Raw genomic sequence first — 19,189 nt, 5'->3', positions numbered from 1 at the left:
TCTATTCCCAGATATAATGATATTCGGAAAGCCCTCCATCCAATACCCCTGCTTATTCTTCCCTAAGGATGAGCCTTCTAAGTAGGCTCGATGCCTCGCTAGCTGCACCAAGGTTCATAATCATCTAGGGTTTTATCACAACGTACCACACCAACCTACATCAATTCCTCTACATAATCCCACCACAATCTGTGCTGTAAGCCCTTCCCTCAATTATATATACGTTATATTGTTTCCACATCTGGTACAGAATTAACGTGAAATGGCTTGGTTTTAGGTTTTTGCTGAACTTGTACCATAAATACAAAAATAGCACAAAAAAGATACAGAACTGATACCAAAATAAAAAAAATGAAGATTCTTACCAATAATATAAGCACATGTACCGGTAATTGCAACCAAAATGGCAGACGGGCAACATTTCAACTGGTTGCCTTATTCAGGGACCTGACGAGTCCTTCCCAATTTTTATTATGTTACCAATCTTCACATATTATTCAACCTACTCCATCACATAGCGGACGTGGCGATTCTTCTTTGTAATCAAACACATTATCATCAACGCTTCTTTTAAGCCTATAAATATGAAACGCGTTTTACAGCAATGAGCAGCGCCTTTCAAATTTATGTTATTAAAATATTTTACCGCGCGTATTAGGGATGATTAAAACCTTTGCGCAGCTTTCAGTTCCCCCGTAGGCAAGGCTTTGTGTTCCTTTTAATCCCTACCTCGAGTCAGATATGAAATCTTTGATTCCACATATATATATATATCTCAGCTGTAATCCAATTCACAGTATTATAACTAATAATGCGGCATTATAAATCCCAGTTAACAAATGTGTTTGCAGAGGGACACGGCTTTAAGCAAAAAAGCTTCTGGATCGGTGATTCATGAGATGCTGCTTGGCCAGCTGCTCCAGTACGAACACCGGCAGACAGAGGTAGGACGCGTGCTAATTCTCATATTCACTATTGAGTCCTGAGATCGCCAGGAGAGTTTGACTCTTGTAATATTAATCCTGCAATAGACCATCACAAAGACTCGGTTGTAATGAAACGCCAATGATGACAACCAAATGGCTCTCTTAACAGCTCGGAAAACCCGTTACTGGTCTCAGGGTAAAGATATTCTGCATTAAGTCACCTGCATTCAAGCAGAGACTTCAGAAGTGATATACCAGTGGGATAAGCACCGACTATCACTGTATAACAAAGGAGATTCATGTAGAAACCCTGAGATTCCAGGCAGGACCTGAACTTCTTCAGCATGTAATACATTGGTGCTGGTCGCTGTGTCCTGCCATCTTGTTCTTCATACAGTCACCCATGAACATGTAAAAGTAAACCTTTGGACAAGGAACAGGGAATGATGTCTGTGTGCAGCCTCACCAGCCCTGACTTTAGTTTGTAGTTATCACTAATTCATCGTTGTTGTTGTTATTATTATTACCCAATGAATGCTACTCATTTAGTGGCCTCAGACGAAAGAAGGCCCGACTTGACCCTTCAACTGTGAGATTTCAATAGGCCCTGCAGCCGGGGGAATTAACCAACTGAGCTCTCAATGTATCAAAGAACGTTAGTTATTGGCATGAGTTTACTCAAATATCTCTCTGAACTTTTACTCTTGCGATTGAACACTCACCATATCCCGATATATATGTTTTAAAAAAATCATTCTGTTTTTAGGCAGAGTATTGGAACTGGAAGGGAGAGCTCAGCAAGCATGCCTTCACGTTGATGTCCCACCACAGCATGCAGACCGACCTCTCTGGTCTACAGCAAGCTATCATGTGAGTATTTGGCTATGGCCACCAACGGCTCAATTATCGAAACACATCAGAGATTATGATATGACTGGTTTTCTATATTAGCTTTCAAAATAAACCCAGACTCCTAGTCAATAAAACCGCAGGTTTCAGAAGAGACTTACACTCAATCCACCAAATGACCAACGAAAACTACCGAAGAACATTTTGCTTTCCTTGTCTGCCCTTTACCTACTCGAGTCGAAATGTTCTTTATCTCAGTCGTTCTAATTCTGTAATGGTGCGGCTCTCTAGAGTTTTTCTTTTAGACAGCTGTGATTAGTCCTCTTCTGCTATCTACGATCAGCCGTAAGTAGTATTGGCAGCCCAAGACTCAAAGACACCTTGTGGCACTACCGGTGGGAATGAGATGCGTGCGTTTGTCCATTCTTTAACATATTTCTTTATGTTTTATGAGAGTATATTTTGTCTGCTTCAGTTCCTATGATCCGCGCCAAGCTATTATTGACGCCTTCAAAGACATCTAAATGGTACAAAAGAAATGTCAGAAGCCATTGATTTATACCATGCAGCTTTATGGAATAGAAGGCCAGAACATCCATCTAATCCCCTTTAGCGGCAAGAATGATACTTATTGATCTGTGTGCTCTAGCACCTGAAGGGCCTTTACTCCTCTTGACTATACAGAAGATGAGTTTTATTACTTAGAAAGCTATTTTGCTTCATGACAAGAAGGTGCCTTCATTAGCAGTCGGCATTCTGGAGTTCCAAGTTCTAAATAATTCTTTAGAAGAGCTTTCCCAAAATAACTTCTGAAATAACTCTTAAGATCCCATTAACACTTCAAAATCGGATCAGACTTAAAAGCAAAATACATTTCAGGTAGAAATTGTCGTACAATGTATGGTGCGGTGAATTAACTGTACCTTTCTATTACTTCTTCATTATTTGTGAAGAACATTAAGTATCGTAAAGCTGTCACCTGAAATACGCAAACATCTGACTCGCACAGGTGCATCGTTTGGCATAAATCGCACCTAAAAACATCTCATGGCCATCCATTAATTCTTTTGTTGTCTTGGCATCTCTGCTTTGCTAGTTTGCGTCTTTTCTATTCTGCATACTAGGCTTTTGGAAGGAGAACATTTGTGAATATGCATCCTTGAGCGGATATTTTATTATAATTCAATAATAAGTTGCTGGTGTGATCAGTTAGTTGAGGGCCCGCAAGCAACTTTTGAAGAAACCTTGTTGGGTCAATAAACCAACTGAATAGAGGGTTCCTTAAGTTGCTCCCCTTAGTACATTGGTCATGTCGTTTTTTCCCTGGTTCATTCTAGTTGACCATCTCAACCATTCAATGTATTCGTTTGTTGAGATACATTTTAACTTTCACTCTTTTCCATTCCCTGTTTCATGGCCGTTTCTGGTTTCCTTGATGTTCTCATTAAGAAATAACACGGTGAAGATGAAAACTAATCATACGCTGAGCTATCAGTACTAAATGTTTCTTAAAGGCAATTTGAAGAATAACTTGAGGGATTTTTCTTCTATTCGTAGAAAATGGCAAGCTTTTAGCAAACATCATCAGGTTCACACGATGGACTACAGCTACCTTCTAGAGCTCCTGAAACACATTGAAGAACAGTGGGACCCTGCCATGTGCCAGCGAGAGCAGGTACCCAATTTCCGGGGACAAGCTGGTGAATTTAATAAACCAATCAGCAACTCGATGGCTTTCTTTCATGGTTTGGGGGGATTTGGGGAGTTATAGTTCATCGACTGGAAAGCCACACGGTTGTCATCCTCTTTAGAAGACACTAAGTGATTTGTACATTACATAGAAACGCAGTCAATGCTGACTGCTCAGGGTACAAAGTAGAATAAATGGGATATGATATCTTTAATGAGATAATATTATAAAAAAAAATCTATTTTATTTTTAGGCTAAATATGATTTCAAATAGAAAGTGGGGACTGTCCCCTGAAAATGAGGACATCCGGTCGCCCTATTACATATATGTTCAGTTACATGGGTAACATGCTATTCGTGACGACATAATAGCATTAACCCTTAAAATCCCCTGGGCTTCCTCACCATGACTCCGATATTTTGAAATCTTACTCCCCTTCTGCGGTTCAACGTCTTGTAGCCGTAGCGAAAATGTATCCGGGAAACATAAGCTAACGTCCAAACAATTCGAAAAAAAAGGGCGCCGTAATTAGGACCTTATTGCAGTGTTTACTTTGTGAGATTTTTGTTTTGCATCTCCCTAGGCAAATCATACCCTGTACCTGGCAGTCACGTATTCCGTACCCAGCGACTCGGAGCATGAGTGGAATTCCAATATAAAGATTTACCACCCAGTGGATCGAGTCATTTTTTTTTATCTAGTGTACATCTGGTTCTTATTTTAAATGGTTTACTTAAAAAGAACAGCATGATAAGGGCAGAAAGGTCAGAAAAAAAAGTTTACTTAAAAAATACTTAAAAAATACTTAAAAAATACGTCAATTTTTATTTTATTTAAAAAAAAATCCATTAGCCTGTGAGCGGAGTAAAATAGGCATGTTTGATGATTCAGGGCAGAAATAATACAGCAAAAATGTAATTTTGGTTTCATTGTCGCGGAATCCAAACAGTGTCATTAAAAGCGAACCACAGCTAAATGATATGAAAGAAAAACACAGAGAGGAGAGCTCTGAAGCGGCTTATTTTTTTCGTTTAAAGGAACAAGGAGAATTCTTCATTTAAGAACGTATTCTAAGATGTGTGCTGGTTTTACTAGGAATTGTCCTCAATCTCCTGACCCACTCTTATCCTACAGGCAGAAACACAGACATGATGGAGATTTATCAAGTCAACAGATCCGATGAATATCTCTGTGTCTTGTGAAAAAAAAAAAAAATCTCCAACTTATAGTATATATATATATAAACACACATATTACACAGTATATAAATTATATATATGATTACAGTTATAGGAAAGAAGCAAATGTATAAACGTATAGGAAGGGTGGGATTCTGATGAAGCCCTCCATGCATTGTAAGAGGGATGCCACGTTATTTTAAAGGGGACACTCGGCTGTAATATGCAATAAAGTGCATATTGTATGATGGCTGGAGTGTCCTTTTAAAATGTAGTTATTTCACAAAAGCAATCGCTTTTCATATACAACATATAAGTTGGAAAACACTTGGGGAAACACTTTCATACAAAAAAAACCTTTTTTTGTAAATATTGTTTATTATATGCTTTATTTGCCATCCATTTCTATGTTCTATTCCTGAATAGATTTTTGCTCAGTTTCCCAGGGTATATCCGTCTTTTTTTTTCTTCTAATTATCCAGGAAGCGAGTTTGGCCGAAAGCTTCACACGTTTCACCGAATATTGCTTCTTACTGCTGAAAAAACTGAGAGACAACTTCCCGGTTCTGAACACGACGGTCATTAGCCGCCTGGACTTCATGCTAAGGTAACGTGAAGAGTGTTGGCGTGGTCGGAGTATACTGCGGCGCCGTGATCAAAATCACATCTCATTAATTGGCTTCACCTCTCTCCTTGGTCACAGATGTCTCGGCCAAATTCACAACATGCAGGCTTTTAAAATGGTGTGTCCTTTTAATAATGAACTCCATCTGGAAATTGCAGCCGTCTTAAAGGTACAGATTCTTTATATTTTTTTGTCTTTTTATGTATAATTTTACTAATACTTTGAACGCTTACAGGGCACCTTAACGGATAATTTTTATACCGACGAAGTCTCCAGGTTGGACCCAGAGTCTCCGGGTGAAGCACGGCTTCCCTGGGTCTCCGGGTCGCTTTCTTCTTTCTTTGCGTAGAAGATTGACATTTGTGATATCTTTCCTCCCCTCCCCCCCAGAAACTCAATTTTATATATAAATGTGTAAAGGAGAGGGAAAAAAAAAAGGAAGCAAATGTTTAATATGGATAAACGTTGTTATCTTCGCAGCAGACAGCTGCTTTACCGTATATTTCTTTCACAAATATTGTACGCCAACAAATTACAATCATCTGCTTTTATGGGTTATTTTTAAACTACCGCGCGGAATGAAATATTTTATGTTAAATTGAAGACAGGGGTCTGGCAGCGCGGTGCGCTGAATCGTTTCTCATCGCTGCGTGAGATGACACGATATTATGATAAATGTCTGGTAAATAGGAGCAAACTGCTGTCTCGAGGCAAGTACAAGTTACACAGCTGTTCCCAGCCGCCCGGGCTCCTTGTATATATGCTAATGTATGTGATTTACAGCCATCATATTTCAATCATTCGCTATATCCCAAGCGAAACCACGGTGAGAAAATGCGGGGTATCCAATGTATTGATTTCAAAAAATCGCTACCCAGGCAAACAAAACGAACATTAATAATTAAACAAAATCAGTGTTTTCTTCCCAGAAAGGTCTCTCACATCTCATGCGTTAGGGTTGATGTGCCTCGAAGCTAGGATCTGGTGCAAAATCAGTTAAAAGAGGAATGCTTCTAAAAGTACATGGTGCAGGGTTCAATTGAGCACCTACATGTTTATTTCTCTCAATTGGGGGGGGCATGCAGAATCCCCCCTTTTGCCCCTTTCCCTGCCGTACAACTATTTGTTGGGATATACTCACCGCGAGTCAGCCCCGGTGCTCGGTAAAAGTTGGGAGCGCTTAGCGTCGATTTCAAATGGAGTCACTGATTGGCTGCTTCAAAAAGCCAATAAAAATGAGTGAAGCTGCAGCTTCTCCTGAAGTTAAGTGCTTATCTCCTAGGTTTCAGTAATTAATACTACAGTATTTACAAAGTATTTTATTAAGCATTCTTTGTTGGATGGGGTATGAAGATACTGGCCATGGGTTTGCTCGCCTTCCATCACGAACCGCGTCCGCCATTGTATCTGGGAACACATACATTCATCACGTGGGCTGAGCGCGTAGAGTCCCCATCACAGGAACATACAAATTCAAACAACACCATCAGCGTTGTAACAGATGGGCTCCTCACCTGATTAGCAACATCCTATCAGCCTTTCAACACAAATCCTCCGTAAAATGTAACAATGTTTATACATCCCCATCTCCATCCCATCCCCATTCTCATTCTAAGGCCCTGGACATTCTAACCGGCACCAACAGAACATTATGTTATTAGGAGATTTACCCAAATCCATAGTACATAGTAACCATCAAATGCAAATTCTGGTTGCTCGGCAACATGGGCAACGCAGCTGGGCACCCGTGTACCACGCGTGGTATTTCACGTCCTCCCCAAAGGACACTTCAGGAAAGCTAGAATTCAGAGCAACTTGGGCATTATTTTAACGTTTAACCATTTGCTTGTGATTAGAGAACGGGAAGGAATTGATCCGGATCCATAACTATTAGCTAACTGAAAGGATTCCTTAACTTATCTCCGTACCAGGAACAGAATGCAACAGAAGCCAAAATACAAGAATATTTAGAAAAAAACATAATTAATCATGTTATTGGAATAAAGCGTATTTATTCATTTATTATACATTTTGTGGCATAACATTGTTATAAAAATAGCTATTTGCTAATCAAATCTAGAAAATTAATTTTCACGGAAAACAGCAAATTTAAATGTTTTAATTAAAAATGAACTAAACCCACGCATGTTTAAATTCCCTGACTATATTAGCCTCTACCGCTTCTGATGGAACGCTATTTAAGTCATCGACCAACCTCTCAAACTTTGGCAAAATAACAAAATCATATTAAAAAAAAAATACAAAAATAAGGCATCTTATTAAATATTCATTAATCACAAATATTGGTGGGGTTTTTTATATTCGATTTAAAGAATTTGTCTCTTTAATATGTGCAAGTATTTTTTTTCTTTGCGTCAGCACAATTAAGATCACACAAAAGAAATACATTAATGTTTAAAAGGTAACTTCAAGAATTTAAGTCGTTGGATTCTTTTGATTTATTTAAGGTAAAATATGATAATTTTGCAATTAATATCCTCTGACTACATAGCGGCGACCGATCCCGCAGAGCTGTACACGGGGTTTATAGGCAATAAAATATATAAAAAATATTTATAATAAAAATATTATAAAAATACTTATAATACAGTAATAATGACAAATACGACCTGAGATAGAAGGCATGGAAAGCCCCGGGCTTCACCTCTTTCTATCGAAAGGTTAACTACACGGATCTTTATAAAGAAATCCAAGAAAAGGGCAAATATTGGTGTTTTGAGCTTTTAATTGTTTTTTTTTCTGTTTTAACAAAGATGAGACGGCTGTTGATATTTAAAGAAGATCCTTTTTCTGTATCACAACTATAGACTATGAACAAAAACGACACAGCGTCAAGCAATTGAATTTACTCTCCGTGTGCATGCGTGCCGTGTATGAATGCGACACGCGAACCTTCTATTATATTGTTGGCTTCCCTTATTACTTTACAAACAAAGTTTTGCACACAATGTCACGCAGAACACTCGGGGGGAAATGACAACCGATCATTCCTTTTTTTTTCTCTTTCAATAACCAGGAACACGAGAGCCCGCTGAGCCGAATAACACTGAACCTGGGCTTTTGTAAAATAGTAATTTGGATAAATGCAGGTGCTCGGGTGCCGCGTGCGGAGAAAGCGGCCGCGAGCGGGGGGGTGGGTGGGTGCGTTCCACAAAACTAATTACTGCCGTTTAATGTTTTCCAGAAAGGCACGTTGGAATGGTACGAAAAGATTTACGCCTCCCTCAAACCCGCAGAAAAGGTGCGTTTGTTTGTAAAATATGACCACAAATGATTGGTATTATTGTTGTAATTATTTATATATTTATATAGAACCTGTAATTCAGGCAGAACCCGGTATAACAAATATAGACAATTATGGTTTACGTCCAAGTTGTCCTAATACCTAATCACCGGTTCTATACACAATTAAAATAAAACATAAATATGTATCAGAACCCCAACGTATTAAAACAGCCCAAATTACGTGGTTATCCCTCCCCATTATGTTATTTCTCCTCTATTGTTGATCGGTTCAAGTAGACTTTGTAAGGATGGGTGGAGGAGATGGTAGAGAACTTAGATTGTGCCACCTAAGGTAAGACTAAATATTCCCGGTTGGGCTGATTAACAAGCAACAAAGGTGCAAGTTATAGGTTGGTTTAATAAATTAAAATAGTTATGACAAAATGGAAATTAAAGTTTCCCTTCAACGCTTTAGAACTTTTTACAACTGGTGCGGGAATCAGGAGGAAAAGCCGTGCCATCAGAGCTTCACAACCAGTTTCCTAGCAAACGGGTGGAAATCTGTAGTTAAAAAATATGAAAAAACACTAATCTGTTAAAATTAACAAGAACAATGATGTCACTACTAATGTAAAGTGCTTATGTAGGTGCCCTCATCTTAATAAACCTGGTTAGCAGGTGTTCCGCCCGTCGAGCTCCTCATACTGAAAGGTTTGTTATTACAGAACGACGTGGAGCAGCTGAGGTCTTTGGTGCGTCTGGCAGATGCTGTACACGAAGATGTCGAAAAATGTCAGAACATCTACAACAAGCTGTTTGTCAGGTAGGTCCCACATCCTCCTCCAGAGTCTTCTCGTGAACTTTTGATGAGCTTTTAGTTACATTTATGGTTTATAAATATATTTCAGTACGTTTCTGTTCAAGAAACAAAGCGCAGGCATGCCGGCGACACATTGACGTCTTCGTGCACCAGGTTTCAGGCGTCTTTTTCTAAAGAAGAAGGGGCAAGTTGGAGAAGGGGTTTCATTTTTTTTGTCACTCATCACTATCAACCAGGCCACTTAAAAGTGGGGTAACCATTATAAAGTGCATGGGATACATTGGAAGACTCATTTTTTAGGGTAGGACCTTGCGTTGCCTATTGTCTCTGATGCCACCAGGTGAACCTTTCATGGACGCTCTAGTGAAACGAATATCTGACCATTCAAGGACTCAGTGGTGAAGAACAGTTATTTAATACTTATGTAGAGAGTAACGACGTCGAATGTGTCTTTTATAGTGTCGTAAAGGTTGATTTCTTCAGCATCACCTACCGGCAGCTTGAAAAACTGGTAGGTTTCTTTAATTGTTTCCTTCATTTTTTTTGAATTGATGATTTGTAGGAATCACGTTGAAGCCGTCTTTTATAGCTGCCTTTTCCCATAATTGTCACATGATTTAAAAAATCTACCGGAAGCTCACACAGAGTACACAGTTTGGGTTTCGTTTAATTCATTTCTTTATTTACTTTTATTTACATTTTTCTTTAAAACGTTGGGAAACGATTTTTCTTCCTTCTTTTATGATAGATGGAATTCTACGCTCTCTGTGATATATGTTTCCTTGCTAATGTATGTTTTAAGTTGCATATTAGGCCGGGTGCATGCAAAGACTTTTACTGATGAGAAAGAACATGACAGTCCAACCTTTGACCGTGTTTGTAATAGGTGGCTGACGAAGTAAGCTCAGTAATGGCTGAATTTAAAGGAGCAGAACCCGAAGGCACTCGTTCGACCCATGATATTGGAGAGACTCTTTTTGAACTCTACATTGCATTAAATGAGCTGAGACGGTTTAGGGATTACCTGCCTTTGAAGTAAGTGGCGCAGGGTTCCAATATAAAGCAGAGACGCGCTGGTATATTTCACACTTCTGTCTAAAGATACAAGGATCATGGTAGCCCAAGTACACATCCGACTCCCATGGAATGTTCCAGCAGACACTTGGCCAGACCTCACCATTAGAAGAACATCAAAAAGTCATTAAGAATACATTTTAATAAAATGTGACCCAGAGAGGCAGCGCTCCACTGGAGGGTCCCCAGGCACGGCCATATGCTGTGCAAAATACCCCATGGACTTAGAAAGGTTCTTCAGAGACCTGACTATTGTTTCATCGCAATTATTTTTTTTAATACATTAAGGTTGAGAAGGACTTCAGAGGGCAAAGAATTCAAATAAAAAAAGGTGGTTAGAATTAGAATCCCAGATCTGCTTGTTCCAGAGACTGCTCTTACTACTGTCTTATATTTCATGGAAGTAAACCCTCTGCTTCTGTTTCTACAGAGACAACAAATCTCTAGCTTTGTCGAATTTCCATGATCTTTTCAAAGTCTCAATTCACACCTGGCTGCAGACCATCCATGAGAAAACCCGAGACAGGATACAGAGAGCCGTGGAAGCAGATATGGTATCGTGAATCCTCCAATACTCCATAGACTTCCATTAGTCAGAGTGTCCGGCTGTGTGATCAAGACTGAGTCACTCTATTCTTTCCAACAGGCAGTATGATAAGGAGTCAGGGTGTATGTCTTGTAGATTGGGTTATATAGATAACAGAGCCAAAACATACACAAATGGCCTATTATTCAAAAACTAAAACTATTAAAAATAGAAACCTTTAAACCTGACTCCGGGTTGTACAGCCCCACTAAAAGTGTTGATTTTTACATGTTATTGCCCCTTTAAATATGAATATCATCCCATGAGAGCATGAATATCATACCAGCGCTGTGCGGCAGCTCTGGGGGATCTGCACCTTTTTGTATATTTTTACAGACAGCTGCGCAGATGTTCCGGCCTGCGGCTAGCTACATTTCTTTTAATTCTGGATAGATTGTATCTGTCATTCGTTCAAAAACAAACATGAAAAAGAGGGGATCACAAATGAAAACTCTTTGCGGAGCACACATCCCTTATCAGCATTCCCTTTGGGGACCGAGTCTGTCTTACATTTCGCAAAAAGCAAGGTTAAAACGGATGTCATTTCTAGAATAAAAAAAATGCCTGGTTGTTAAAATCCCCGGCTATGATTATTATTCTGGGAAAAGGGATCTTGCTGAAAATAATTAGCAGTTTGATTTGAAAAAAAAACCCCAGATATTTAGCATCAGTTTTGGCAGCAAGTGAGGACCCTTAGACCTTAAATGAGTTTTAAAGTCACTTACGGATGAAAATACATCATTTTTATCCAATTATCAAGAAGGTGGTTGGTAAAAGGCCTAATTACACACATTTATCAGAGCGTCTCCAACAAATCAAAAACCACTCTTTATATGAGAAAACACAAAGAATGTGTTTTATTAACACAATTTCATTTCTAAACACATTTCTAATGATCATCATTAAAACTGGAAGGGCTGCGGAGCATTGTGATACCCTCATACCAGGCAAACATTCTGAACGCCTAGAAAAGAGAGACCGGAAATAGAAGAAGAAATCAGGCTTTTGGGACTAGAAAGAGGGACTGTGCTTCTTAAAAAGGGACACTTGGGATGCACGTAGTATGGCTTGGAGTGACATGGTGACGCTTGTCATCTGGTGTTTATTATTACATTCTGTATCTGAATCAACAGAAGGCTGGAGGATTGGTCCAGATACATTTGATAACCTTTGACACTCAGGATGTTGCATACATGTTATTAGATGCGTGTTATGGATGCATATTATAGATGTGTGTTATGTTATAGATGCGTGTTATGGATGTGTGTTGTAGATGCCTGTTATGGATGCGTGTTATAGCTGCGTGTTCTTGCGACCCCCCTGCATTTCTTTAATGAACTCCTTTGCGTATCATGTCGGGCATGTTTAGAATATTTACTCATTATACATCATGGGGTTGGTTTAATTCACTTAGATCGTTGGTTTACAGAAAATCTGAATTTTTGGTCTCGTTTGCACAGCTTGAGTCCGTAGATTCACTTTCCAAGCACAGCAGCTCGGCAGTCGATGTCACAACTTGCTTCTCGCAAATCAAACAGTTCTGGGCACAGCTCGCTTGGCCCGACTCCGCCGAGGCCTTCGTGTTTTTGAGTCAACTTTCTGATGTAAGTAGGAGAACCGGAGCAGATGGGAAAAAATAAAGCGAGAGAAAATAATTTATTCTCTGGTACCAGATCTATGATTGAGAACACTTTTGTAGTGGGTCCAGGACATGAAGGGGCAGAGAAGCGGTCACTTGGCCAACACTTTAATCAGGGGCATCAAACTTTCAAGCCCTAAGACCCACAAAATGTCCATAATATAGATTGGCTTGATAGAAGGGGATAAACATGAGTCAGAGTCGACCCTAAAGTTGGACTGGAAAAAGCCCCTTTTCCCATTCTCGCTGGGTTCCTACAGAAGAATGGTTTTGAGGAAACAGCAAGGGTAAGAAGTAAAAAACATGGTAAATTTGGGTGGTTGTGAACAGGGCTATACACTACTACCCCTCCCAGAGTATCTTTATCCGGAGGTCTTTCAAAAATCATTACTAGATTACAGAATCCATGCTAGTCAGGAGCGACTTTCTCCGGTCTTTATGTTTTTTTTTTTTATTAACAGATATTTTAGGGTTTTTACTAAAACATACTGAAACGCACCCAGCACCTATCCCGAATTTCAGAAAATTAGTGCATCTTTATTTTCATTTAATGGGATGTATTTACTTCATAGGATATGTGTAAAGCGGCTATATGTTATTCAGAAGCAATAAAACGCAAAGTTGACAAAAGTCATCAATCAGCTGGACAAGCTGCGATCACAGAACAGGTAAAATGAAAGAGACATTCATTTTCCAATAAGTATACAGCCATCGATATCCGGTGCTTAGAAAATAAACTGACAACGTCGGGCCACCCATGTCAAACTTTTGTCGTCTCTCTCATCAGCTCTGCATAATCCTCAATAACATCGAGCACGTTCGTAAGTTTATGGCTAATGTTTTGAGAGATCTGGACTGGAAATCCACAGAGACATCGGCAGAACATCAAGGTGGGACGGAAGGGAAACAGCAAGTACAGAAGGCCTTGAGCACGCAGATTCAAAACATTGACATAGACATGCAACGGGAGGCAAAGAACATGATCTCTCATTTAACTGAGAAGGTATAATCAAAGGTTCTGTAGTGGCGCATTGGGAATGTCATGTTTGTGACCACTGCCTTACTTATACGGCATGTAGATTTTGTAGAGAGGTTTTCATCAGATATATTATAAGAGTGAAAGGGGTTGTGGGCTCATGAAATGACCTTTACAAACAGGTACATGGGTTGGTACGTTTTAACCAGCCAATACAACTGCCCACCTTGGGTAACATTTGTCTTGTCTATGCAGATGATCGGGGATATAAAGAAATATATACAGCACATAAGCCTGTCTCCAGACTCCATACAGAATGATGAGGTGGGTACTTTGAATTGGGCATTCAGGGGGGCTAACCCGTAGACACAAGCTTCAAGTCTTCTTCCCATAAAACCTTTGCTCCAAGAGTTGGGTCTTCACTATAATAAGTTAGCAGCGAATTCTTCTGTAAAGTCATCAACACTTATTGCATTGACCACAGGAGTGTTTTTAGGTGCTAAGCTACTGAGTCGAACACTCCAGGTGTACATGAGGAATCCTCAACGAGTACTGATTAAGGTTCTTTTCCCAGTCTGCCACTACTATAGTATTATAATATATATATATATTGATTTGTAAAGTACGTTTAAGGCCTTTAGGACAGAGAATTAAGACACTATTATTTCCATGACTATGACTGTGGGTTACATGTCTGATAAAACAGAAGACGATAGCGATGTATGTGAAATCTGAAACAATAAACATGATATTTTTACTATTCACCTAGAACTGTAGGCTATTCTTAGAAGCGATCTCTCTCTTGTTTACAGAGAACTCGAGAGAAATACTGATAATTGACTGATAATTCATTTGGTTTTACAGCTCGTCCATTTAAACATTTGTAATGTATCTGCCATTTTAACCTCTAACATATGGCGTGTAATTTGTTTTAGGCCGTGTCTCCTCTAATGAAATATCTCGACGACAAATTAATTATTTTAAGTGAAACCTTGGTCAAGGAAAACCTCTACAGGTAAGACGAGAGCTTTATTTGGAAGGATCAATTCCACCAAGGAAAACATCGTAAATCTAAATTATTATTGTATGTTACCTTTGGGCAATTAATAATTAATAGTGTTGTGGATATTTGTATAATCTATAGTAAATGTTTCTTGGGCTAAATGGGTACTTTTAATACTAAAATCCAAAACCGGTCTGGATCATAGTTTGAAGGACTCTGAGCACAGTGACTTGTTGTATTATAATGTTTATACAATATATCATTAAATAGATGATTAAACACAGAGTTGGGAAGAAGGCCATTGGCAGTGTCCCCGGTTAGCCAGTCCAATCAGATCTAATATAGATTGTATGTCCACAGGGCATGGTCATGATAATTTGCAGTTATGGAAACGTTACCATGATGGGTCTCCATGTACAGATGGTCTGTGAGTTGGGATAACCGCATTGTAACGCTATCTCTCCCCAGGGTCCTGGAAGCTCTGTGGTGGCTTCTGTTGAAATTCATTATTGATGCTGTGGATTCCAACAGGGGAGTGTCTGTGGAATTCTACGGAAGGTTTTATTATACACTCGAGGTAAAGGGTTATACGTCACAAGTGCTCGGTTTCATCTACTGTACAGACCATAAAGCAACGGAAAGCAAATGCCTGTGTTGGGAAACGTTACTGTGTGTAATGTGTGTGATTGCTTCCCAAAAAGGTGTGACAGCTAAAAGCGCACCCACTGTCTGTCAGTCCCACCGTTCTACTTTTACGCGAGCAGAGGTGGTTTCTGCAGATGGAGGTCTCTAAACCAGCAGTAAATCTGGTTGTAGACGTAACGTAGAAAAGCACATTCAGGGCTGCAGGGCCGGCCCGACAATGGAGCCGAGTGGGGCAACCGCTCCAGGCGGCACTTTTGAAGGGGCGGCACTTCCCCGCCCCAAGCCCAAGACCCGCTCGGCGCCCCTCTCTCCTCTGCGGCGAGTCTCCCTGTAAGGTCTCGGCATTTTAAAATTCGCCCCAGGCGGCATTTTGCCTTGGGCCGGCCCTGCAGGGCAGGCATTAGGTGCCCTGTGAGAGTTCCAGCCGGGGACAGGGGATTCCTACACCCATCATCCCTTGGCAGCCCCTTGGCTTGTGTAGCCCACCGCTTCGTGTTGAAGCTGTTGTTACCCCTTGACATATTAATCCTTTAGTAGCCTGTCCTGAATATTTTATTTAGTGGCTTGCCAGATGTGTAGCCCAAGTGGCACTGATACCTGTCCTCGTGACTTGTCATTAACTTAAAGATACACTGTGCCAGCTCAGCACACCTTCCATGTGCGTTGTTAAAATGCGATGCGTGCCTTTAAGACATGACACCATTGGGATATGACATCATATCCCAGCACTGGTTTTTTTTTTTAAAGGCACACACCGCCTTTTATGGTACAGAGATGCTGACCACAGAGGGTAAGGCGGCTGTGGATGCTGCTCTAGGTCGGACCTAGGGCAGCCCCAAAGGTCCCTGCCTGAGACCCTGGGATTGGGGCCAAAAACCCTGAGACTCAGAGTCAGAACCTGAGAGTTCCCAGGTATGGTGGCTACCTTCCAACGCCCTCAAAAAAAACTCCTTGGCCTTTTCTATGAAGGGTTACAGCTTCTGCAGACCTTTCCCAAAGCTCTTTTTAATTCTATAAAATTGATTTTTAGTGCTTGGGAGAGGTTAGTTACCCAAACCAAGGTCCGATTAATCTCCATTGTTTGCTCATCTGTCCGTATGACCGCGGGGACTCTGAAACCGTAAATAGACAATGAATCCAAATAGCTGTGTGTGTTTGAGGCCGCTGGGCCGCCAGCCTCCCTCTAATTGTTACTCCCAAACAACCATTCAGCAGCAAAACAGATCATACATCCTAATTAAAATGTTTGAAAACGGGTTCCAAATGCATTTTTTCCCCCAAACCAACTGGAGCATAAAGGTCACTGACTATTTTTAAAACAATTCAGTAACTGAGGGCTCTGTGGCTCTGTTGGCCAGCGGCCCACCTGGCATTTGCAAAGTATGCCAGATGCCCCCCCATATTACAAATGCTTCAGAGTTCACCTAGGGGCCCCTGGTGGTCTTAATCCAGCACTGACAAATCAGAGCCTCTGATGTTTTTTTGGTTAAATATTTCTTGGCTGGTGTGGACTGATTTATATAGTAAAACTTAGGAAATGCACAAATCTGTCGGCTGCCTATGGTCCCTCACCCCCTTCCCCAATCTCACTCACCAGATGCTTAGAATGTAATACAGTCTGAACCCAGTGTGGCTTGGCACACATATGACATGTCTTTAAATATCTTTTTTTGGGCGGCGGGGGGTACTGGATTCCCATGTCTGCGTCAGAAATCTAAAAGCGGCGGAAAATAATTGTCTTGACGTTCACAGCTAATGGGTTTTCTGCCTTTTGCAGGCTCTTGTGGACTTTTTCCACGCGGAAGGACAAGGGTTACCGATGGACACCTTGCGGAACGGAGATTACAGGGTAATTGAATTCTCATCTTTAAAACCTCTCTAGTGTTCTCAACAACTACAAAGATTGTCATATTTACTAAAACCTAAATAGTCTATTGAAGCGGAGGAGGAATCAGCGCCTTGTACGTTACAAATTACCAAGACTTCACTGTTTCGTACATTATACAGGGCCAGCCTGGCTCTTCCTTCAGCAGAAGCTCGCTGGGGTTGGCAAATTAAAAAGTCAAGGAGTTGAAACCCCAACACTCCTCATTGTTGTGTGACGGAACGTGTGCTTTGTCTTTCAGTTTTTAGAAGAAGAGCTCCGTTTAAATAAATGCTCAACAAGCGAACTGATTGAAAAATATTACCTGGACAATATCAAGGAGCAGGTGGGTACGGTGCAGAAGCTGCGTGTTTTGGTAGAGGAGATGTCGATGGTTCTTTTATAATGCTTTATGTGCTATTTTTCAGAGATCAACCGAGCAGAGTAAATATGGGAGAATAAGTGTTAAGTGCTATTACGAGACTTCGGAGCAGAAGCTGTATGTGGAAGTCTTACACGCAGCTGACCTTATTGCACTCGACGCCAATGGTAAGAGTTCAAATAAGCCGAAAGTCCACTCTGGACTGGTGCTTGTCTGTATCGGCATCAATCTTTGTATTAAAAATTGTGTTTCTGACCAATAAAGAAATTTAAAAATAAAGAAATTAGGTGACCAATCACAGACTAAATTGAATTTCCACCTCTGCTCCAAAAGTTGATCGTTGAGTTGAATACCCTCCCTGCTGGAGGCTACATAGCTGGGGAAAGCTCTTGGATTCTTTGTTCTTTATCTGGAACACTTCATCCTCAGTTAGGGCCAAGTGGTATTATGCCCATCAGAATGTCTTTCGTAGCGTGGTGTTCTTGAATCACAAGATCAGGTCTTTAACACGTTGACAAAGATTGACACAGAAAAGGATTCACTTGAGGGTTACCTTGATTTCCAGCCCAGGAGAACCATATTTTTTTTCTTCACACTCTTTCACTTGGCCAGGTGCTGGTTCATCAGTGCCATAGCTTGAGCAATAAAGTCCTACCCCTCAGAACCACGAATGATCAGTCTTGGCCAATGGGGAATTTAATCGCCAGCAATGCATTCAAACCAAAAATGAAAGTGTTGGTGTTGATTCTGTCAATTCACGTTACAATTTCTCCAGGTCTAAGCGATCCATTTGTCATCATTGAGCTCTGTCCCCACCACATTTTTCCACTGGTGAAAGGTCAACGGACGCAAGTCAAGGCAAAAACTCTGCATCCGGTCTACGACGAACTGTTCTATTTGTAAGTACATAATACAACATATAATATATTAAAGATAACCTGGATTAATATTCCCCAGGTTCCTGAGGAGCATTTAACTCAGATCGCTTCTCAGAAATATTTGCTTCATATAACAATGTTATAATTTGTGTTTTTATTCCAGTTTTGAATGTAAAATTGGGCTGTAGACTTGTATCCAAAACGTTTTGCAGCGGTTTAAGAAAATCTCTTTGTATAACAGCAAAGTTACTACCCCCGTGCCCAAAACAACGATTTGTATTATGCCGCTGTGCACTGAGCTGTCACAATAGATGCTCATTAACAAGATGTGTTGTATACCGAGGAAGGTAGGATTTCTGAAGGCATTTCAAGGAGAGACAGCAAGTATTCACAGACTCCGCAACTTGGGTATTGCAAAGTACATGGTCTGTGACACCCGGCCATTACCTGGTATTTAATGCACTCCTAAGCAGTAAAAGAGACAGAACAGATGGGTCAGTGCTGAAGGTTTACAGATCTGTAGATTTTACTGTTATCGTCCCTACGCAGAATACTCTACTGAGCAAATAAACGGAACATTCTAATCCGATAGTCCATTAAAGCGCGTTCGATGCGGCTCTATATACCTACTGATCACCCCACGCAGAGCTTCGTATATTAATGTCCAGTTATCACGCCAAAATGGCAACATGAACAGTTCAAACTGGAGATAACCAACAGGGTCCAAGCACAAAGAGATGGAGAGCTCTCTGTTGCGCACACCCAGCATAGGTGTAGGAATGGCGCACTAGTCACCGCTGTTGTGGG

General features: G+C 40.5%; 1 protein-coding gene across 1 annotated transcript in view; it reads left to right on the top strand.

The window, feature by feature from the left end:
- Window positions 1-19,189, top strand: part of BAIAP3 (BAI1 associated protein 3) — a 65,654-nt gene that overhangs the window by 45,297 nt on the left and 1,168 nt on the right. Inside the window, exons 13-32 of the mRNA XM_053472137.1 lie at window positions 852-944; window positions 1,693-1,796; window positions 3,333-3,450; window positions 5,127-5,251; window positions 5,348-5,438; window positions 8,475-8,531; window positions 9,241-9,338; window positions 9,795-9,846; window positions 10,222-10,370; window positions 10,840-10,963; window positions 12,456-12,599; window positions 13,207-13,302; window positions 13,422-13,637; window positions 13,866-13,934; window positions 14,546-14,625; window positions 15,082-15,190; window positions 17,036-17,107; window positions 17,385-17,468; window positions 17,551-17,671; window positions 18,280-18,403. Of these exons, the coding sequence (XP_053328112.1) occupies window positions 852-944; window positions 1,693-1,796; window positions 3,333-3,450; window positions 5,127-5,251; window positions 5,348-5,438; window positions 8,475-8,531; window positions 9,241-9,338; window positions 9,795-9,846; window positions 10,222-10,370; window positions 10,840-10,963; window positions 12,456-12,599; window positions 13,207-13,302; window positions 13,422-13,637; window positions 13,866-13,934; window positions 14,546-14,625; window positions 15,082-15,190; window positions 17,036-17,107; window positions 17,385-17,468; window positions 17,551-17,671; window positions 18,280-18,403 (2,126 nt within the window). The remainder of the gene's footprint in view (window positions 1-851; window positions 945-1,692; window positions 1,797-3,332; window positions 3,451-5,126; window positions 5,252-5,347; window positions 5,439-8,474; window positions 8,532-9,240; window positions 9,339-9,794; window positions 9,847-10,221; window positions 10,371-10,839; window positions 10,964-12,455; window positions 12,600-13,206; window positions 13,303-13,421; window positions 13,638-13,865; window positions 13,935-14,545; window positions 14,626-15,081; window positions 15,191-17,035; window positions 17,108-17,384; window positions 17,469-17,550; window positions 17,672-18,279; window positions 18,404-19,189) is intronic.

Source organism: Spea bombifrons, chromosome 7, assembly GCF_027358695.1.
Source record: "Spea bombifrons isolate aSpeBom1 chromosome 7, aSpeBom1.2.pri, whole genome shotgun sequence".
Lineage (NCBI taxonomy): Eukaryota > Metazoa > Chordata > Amphibia > Anura > Pelobatidae > Spea > Spea bombifrons.
This window is presented reverse-complemented; position numbering and strand designations above follow the sequence as displayed.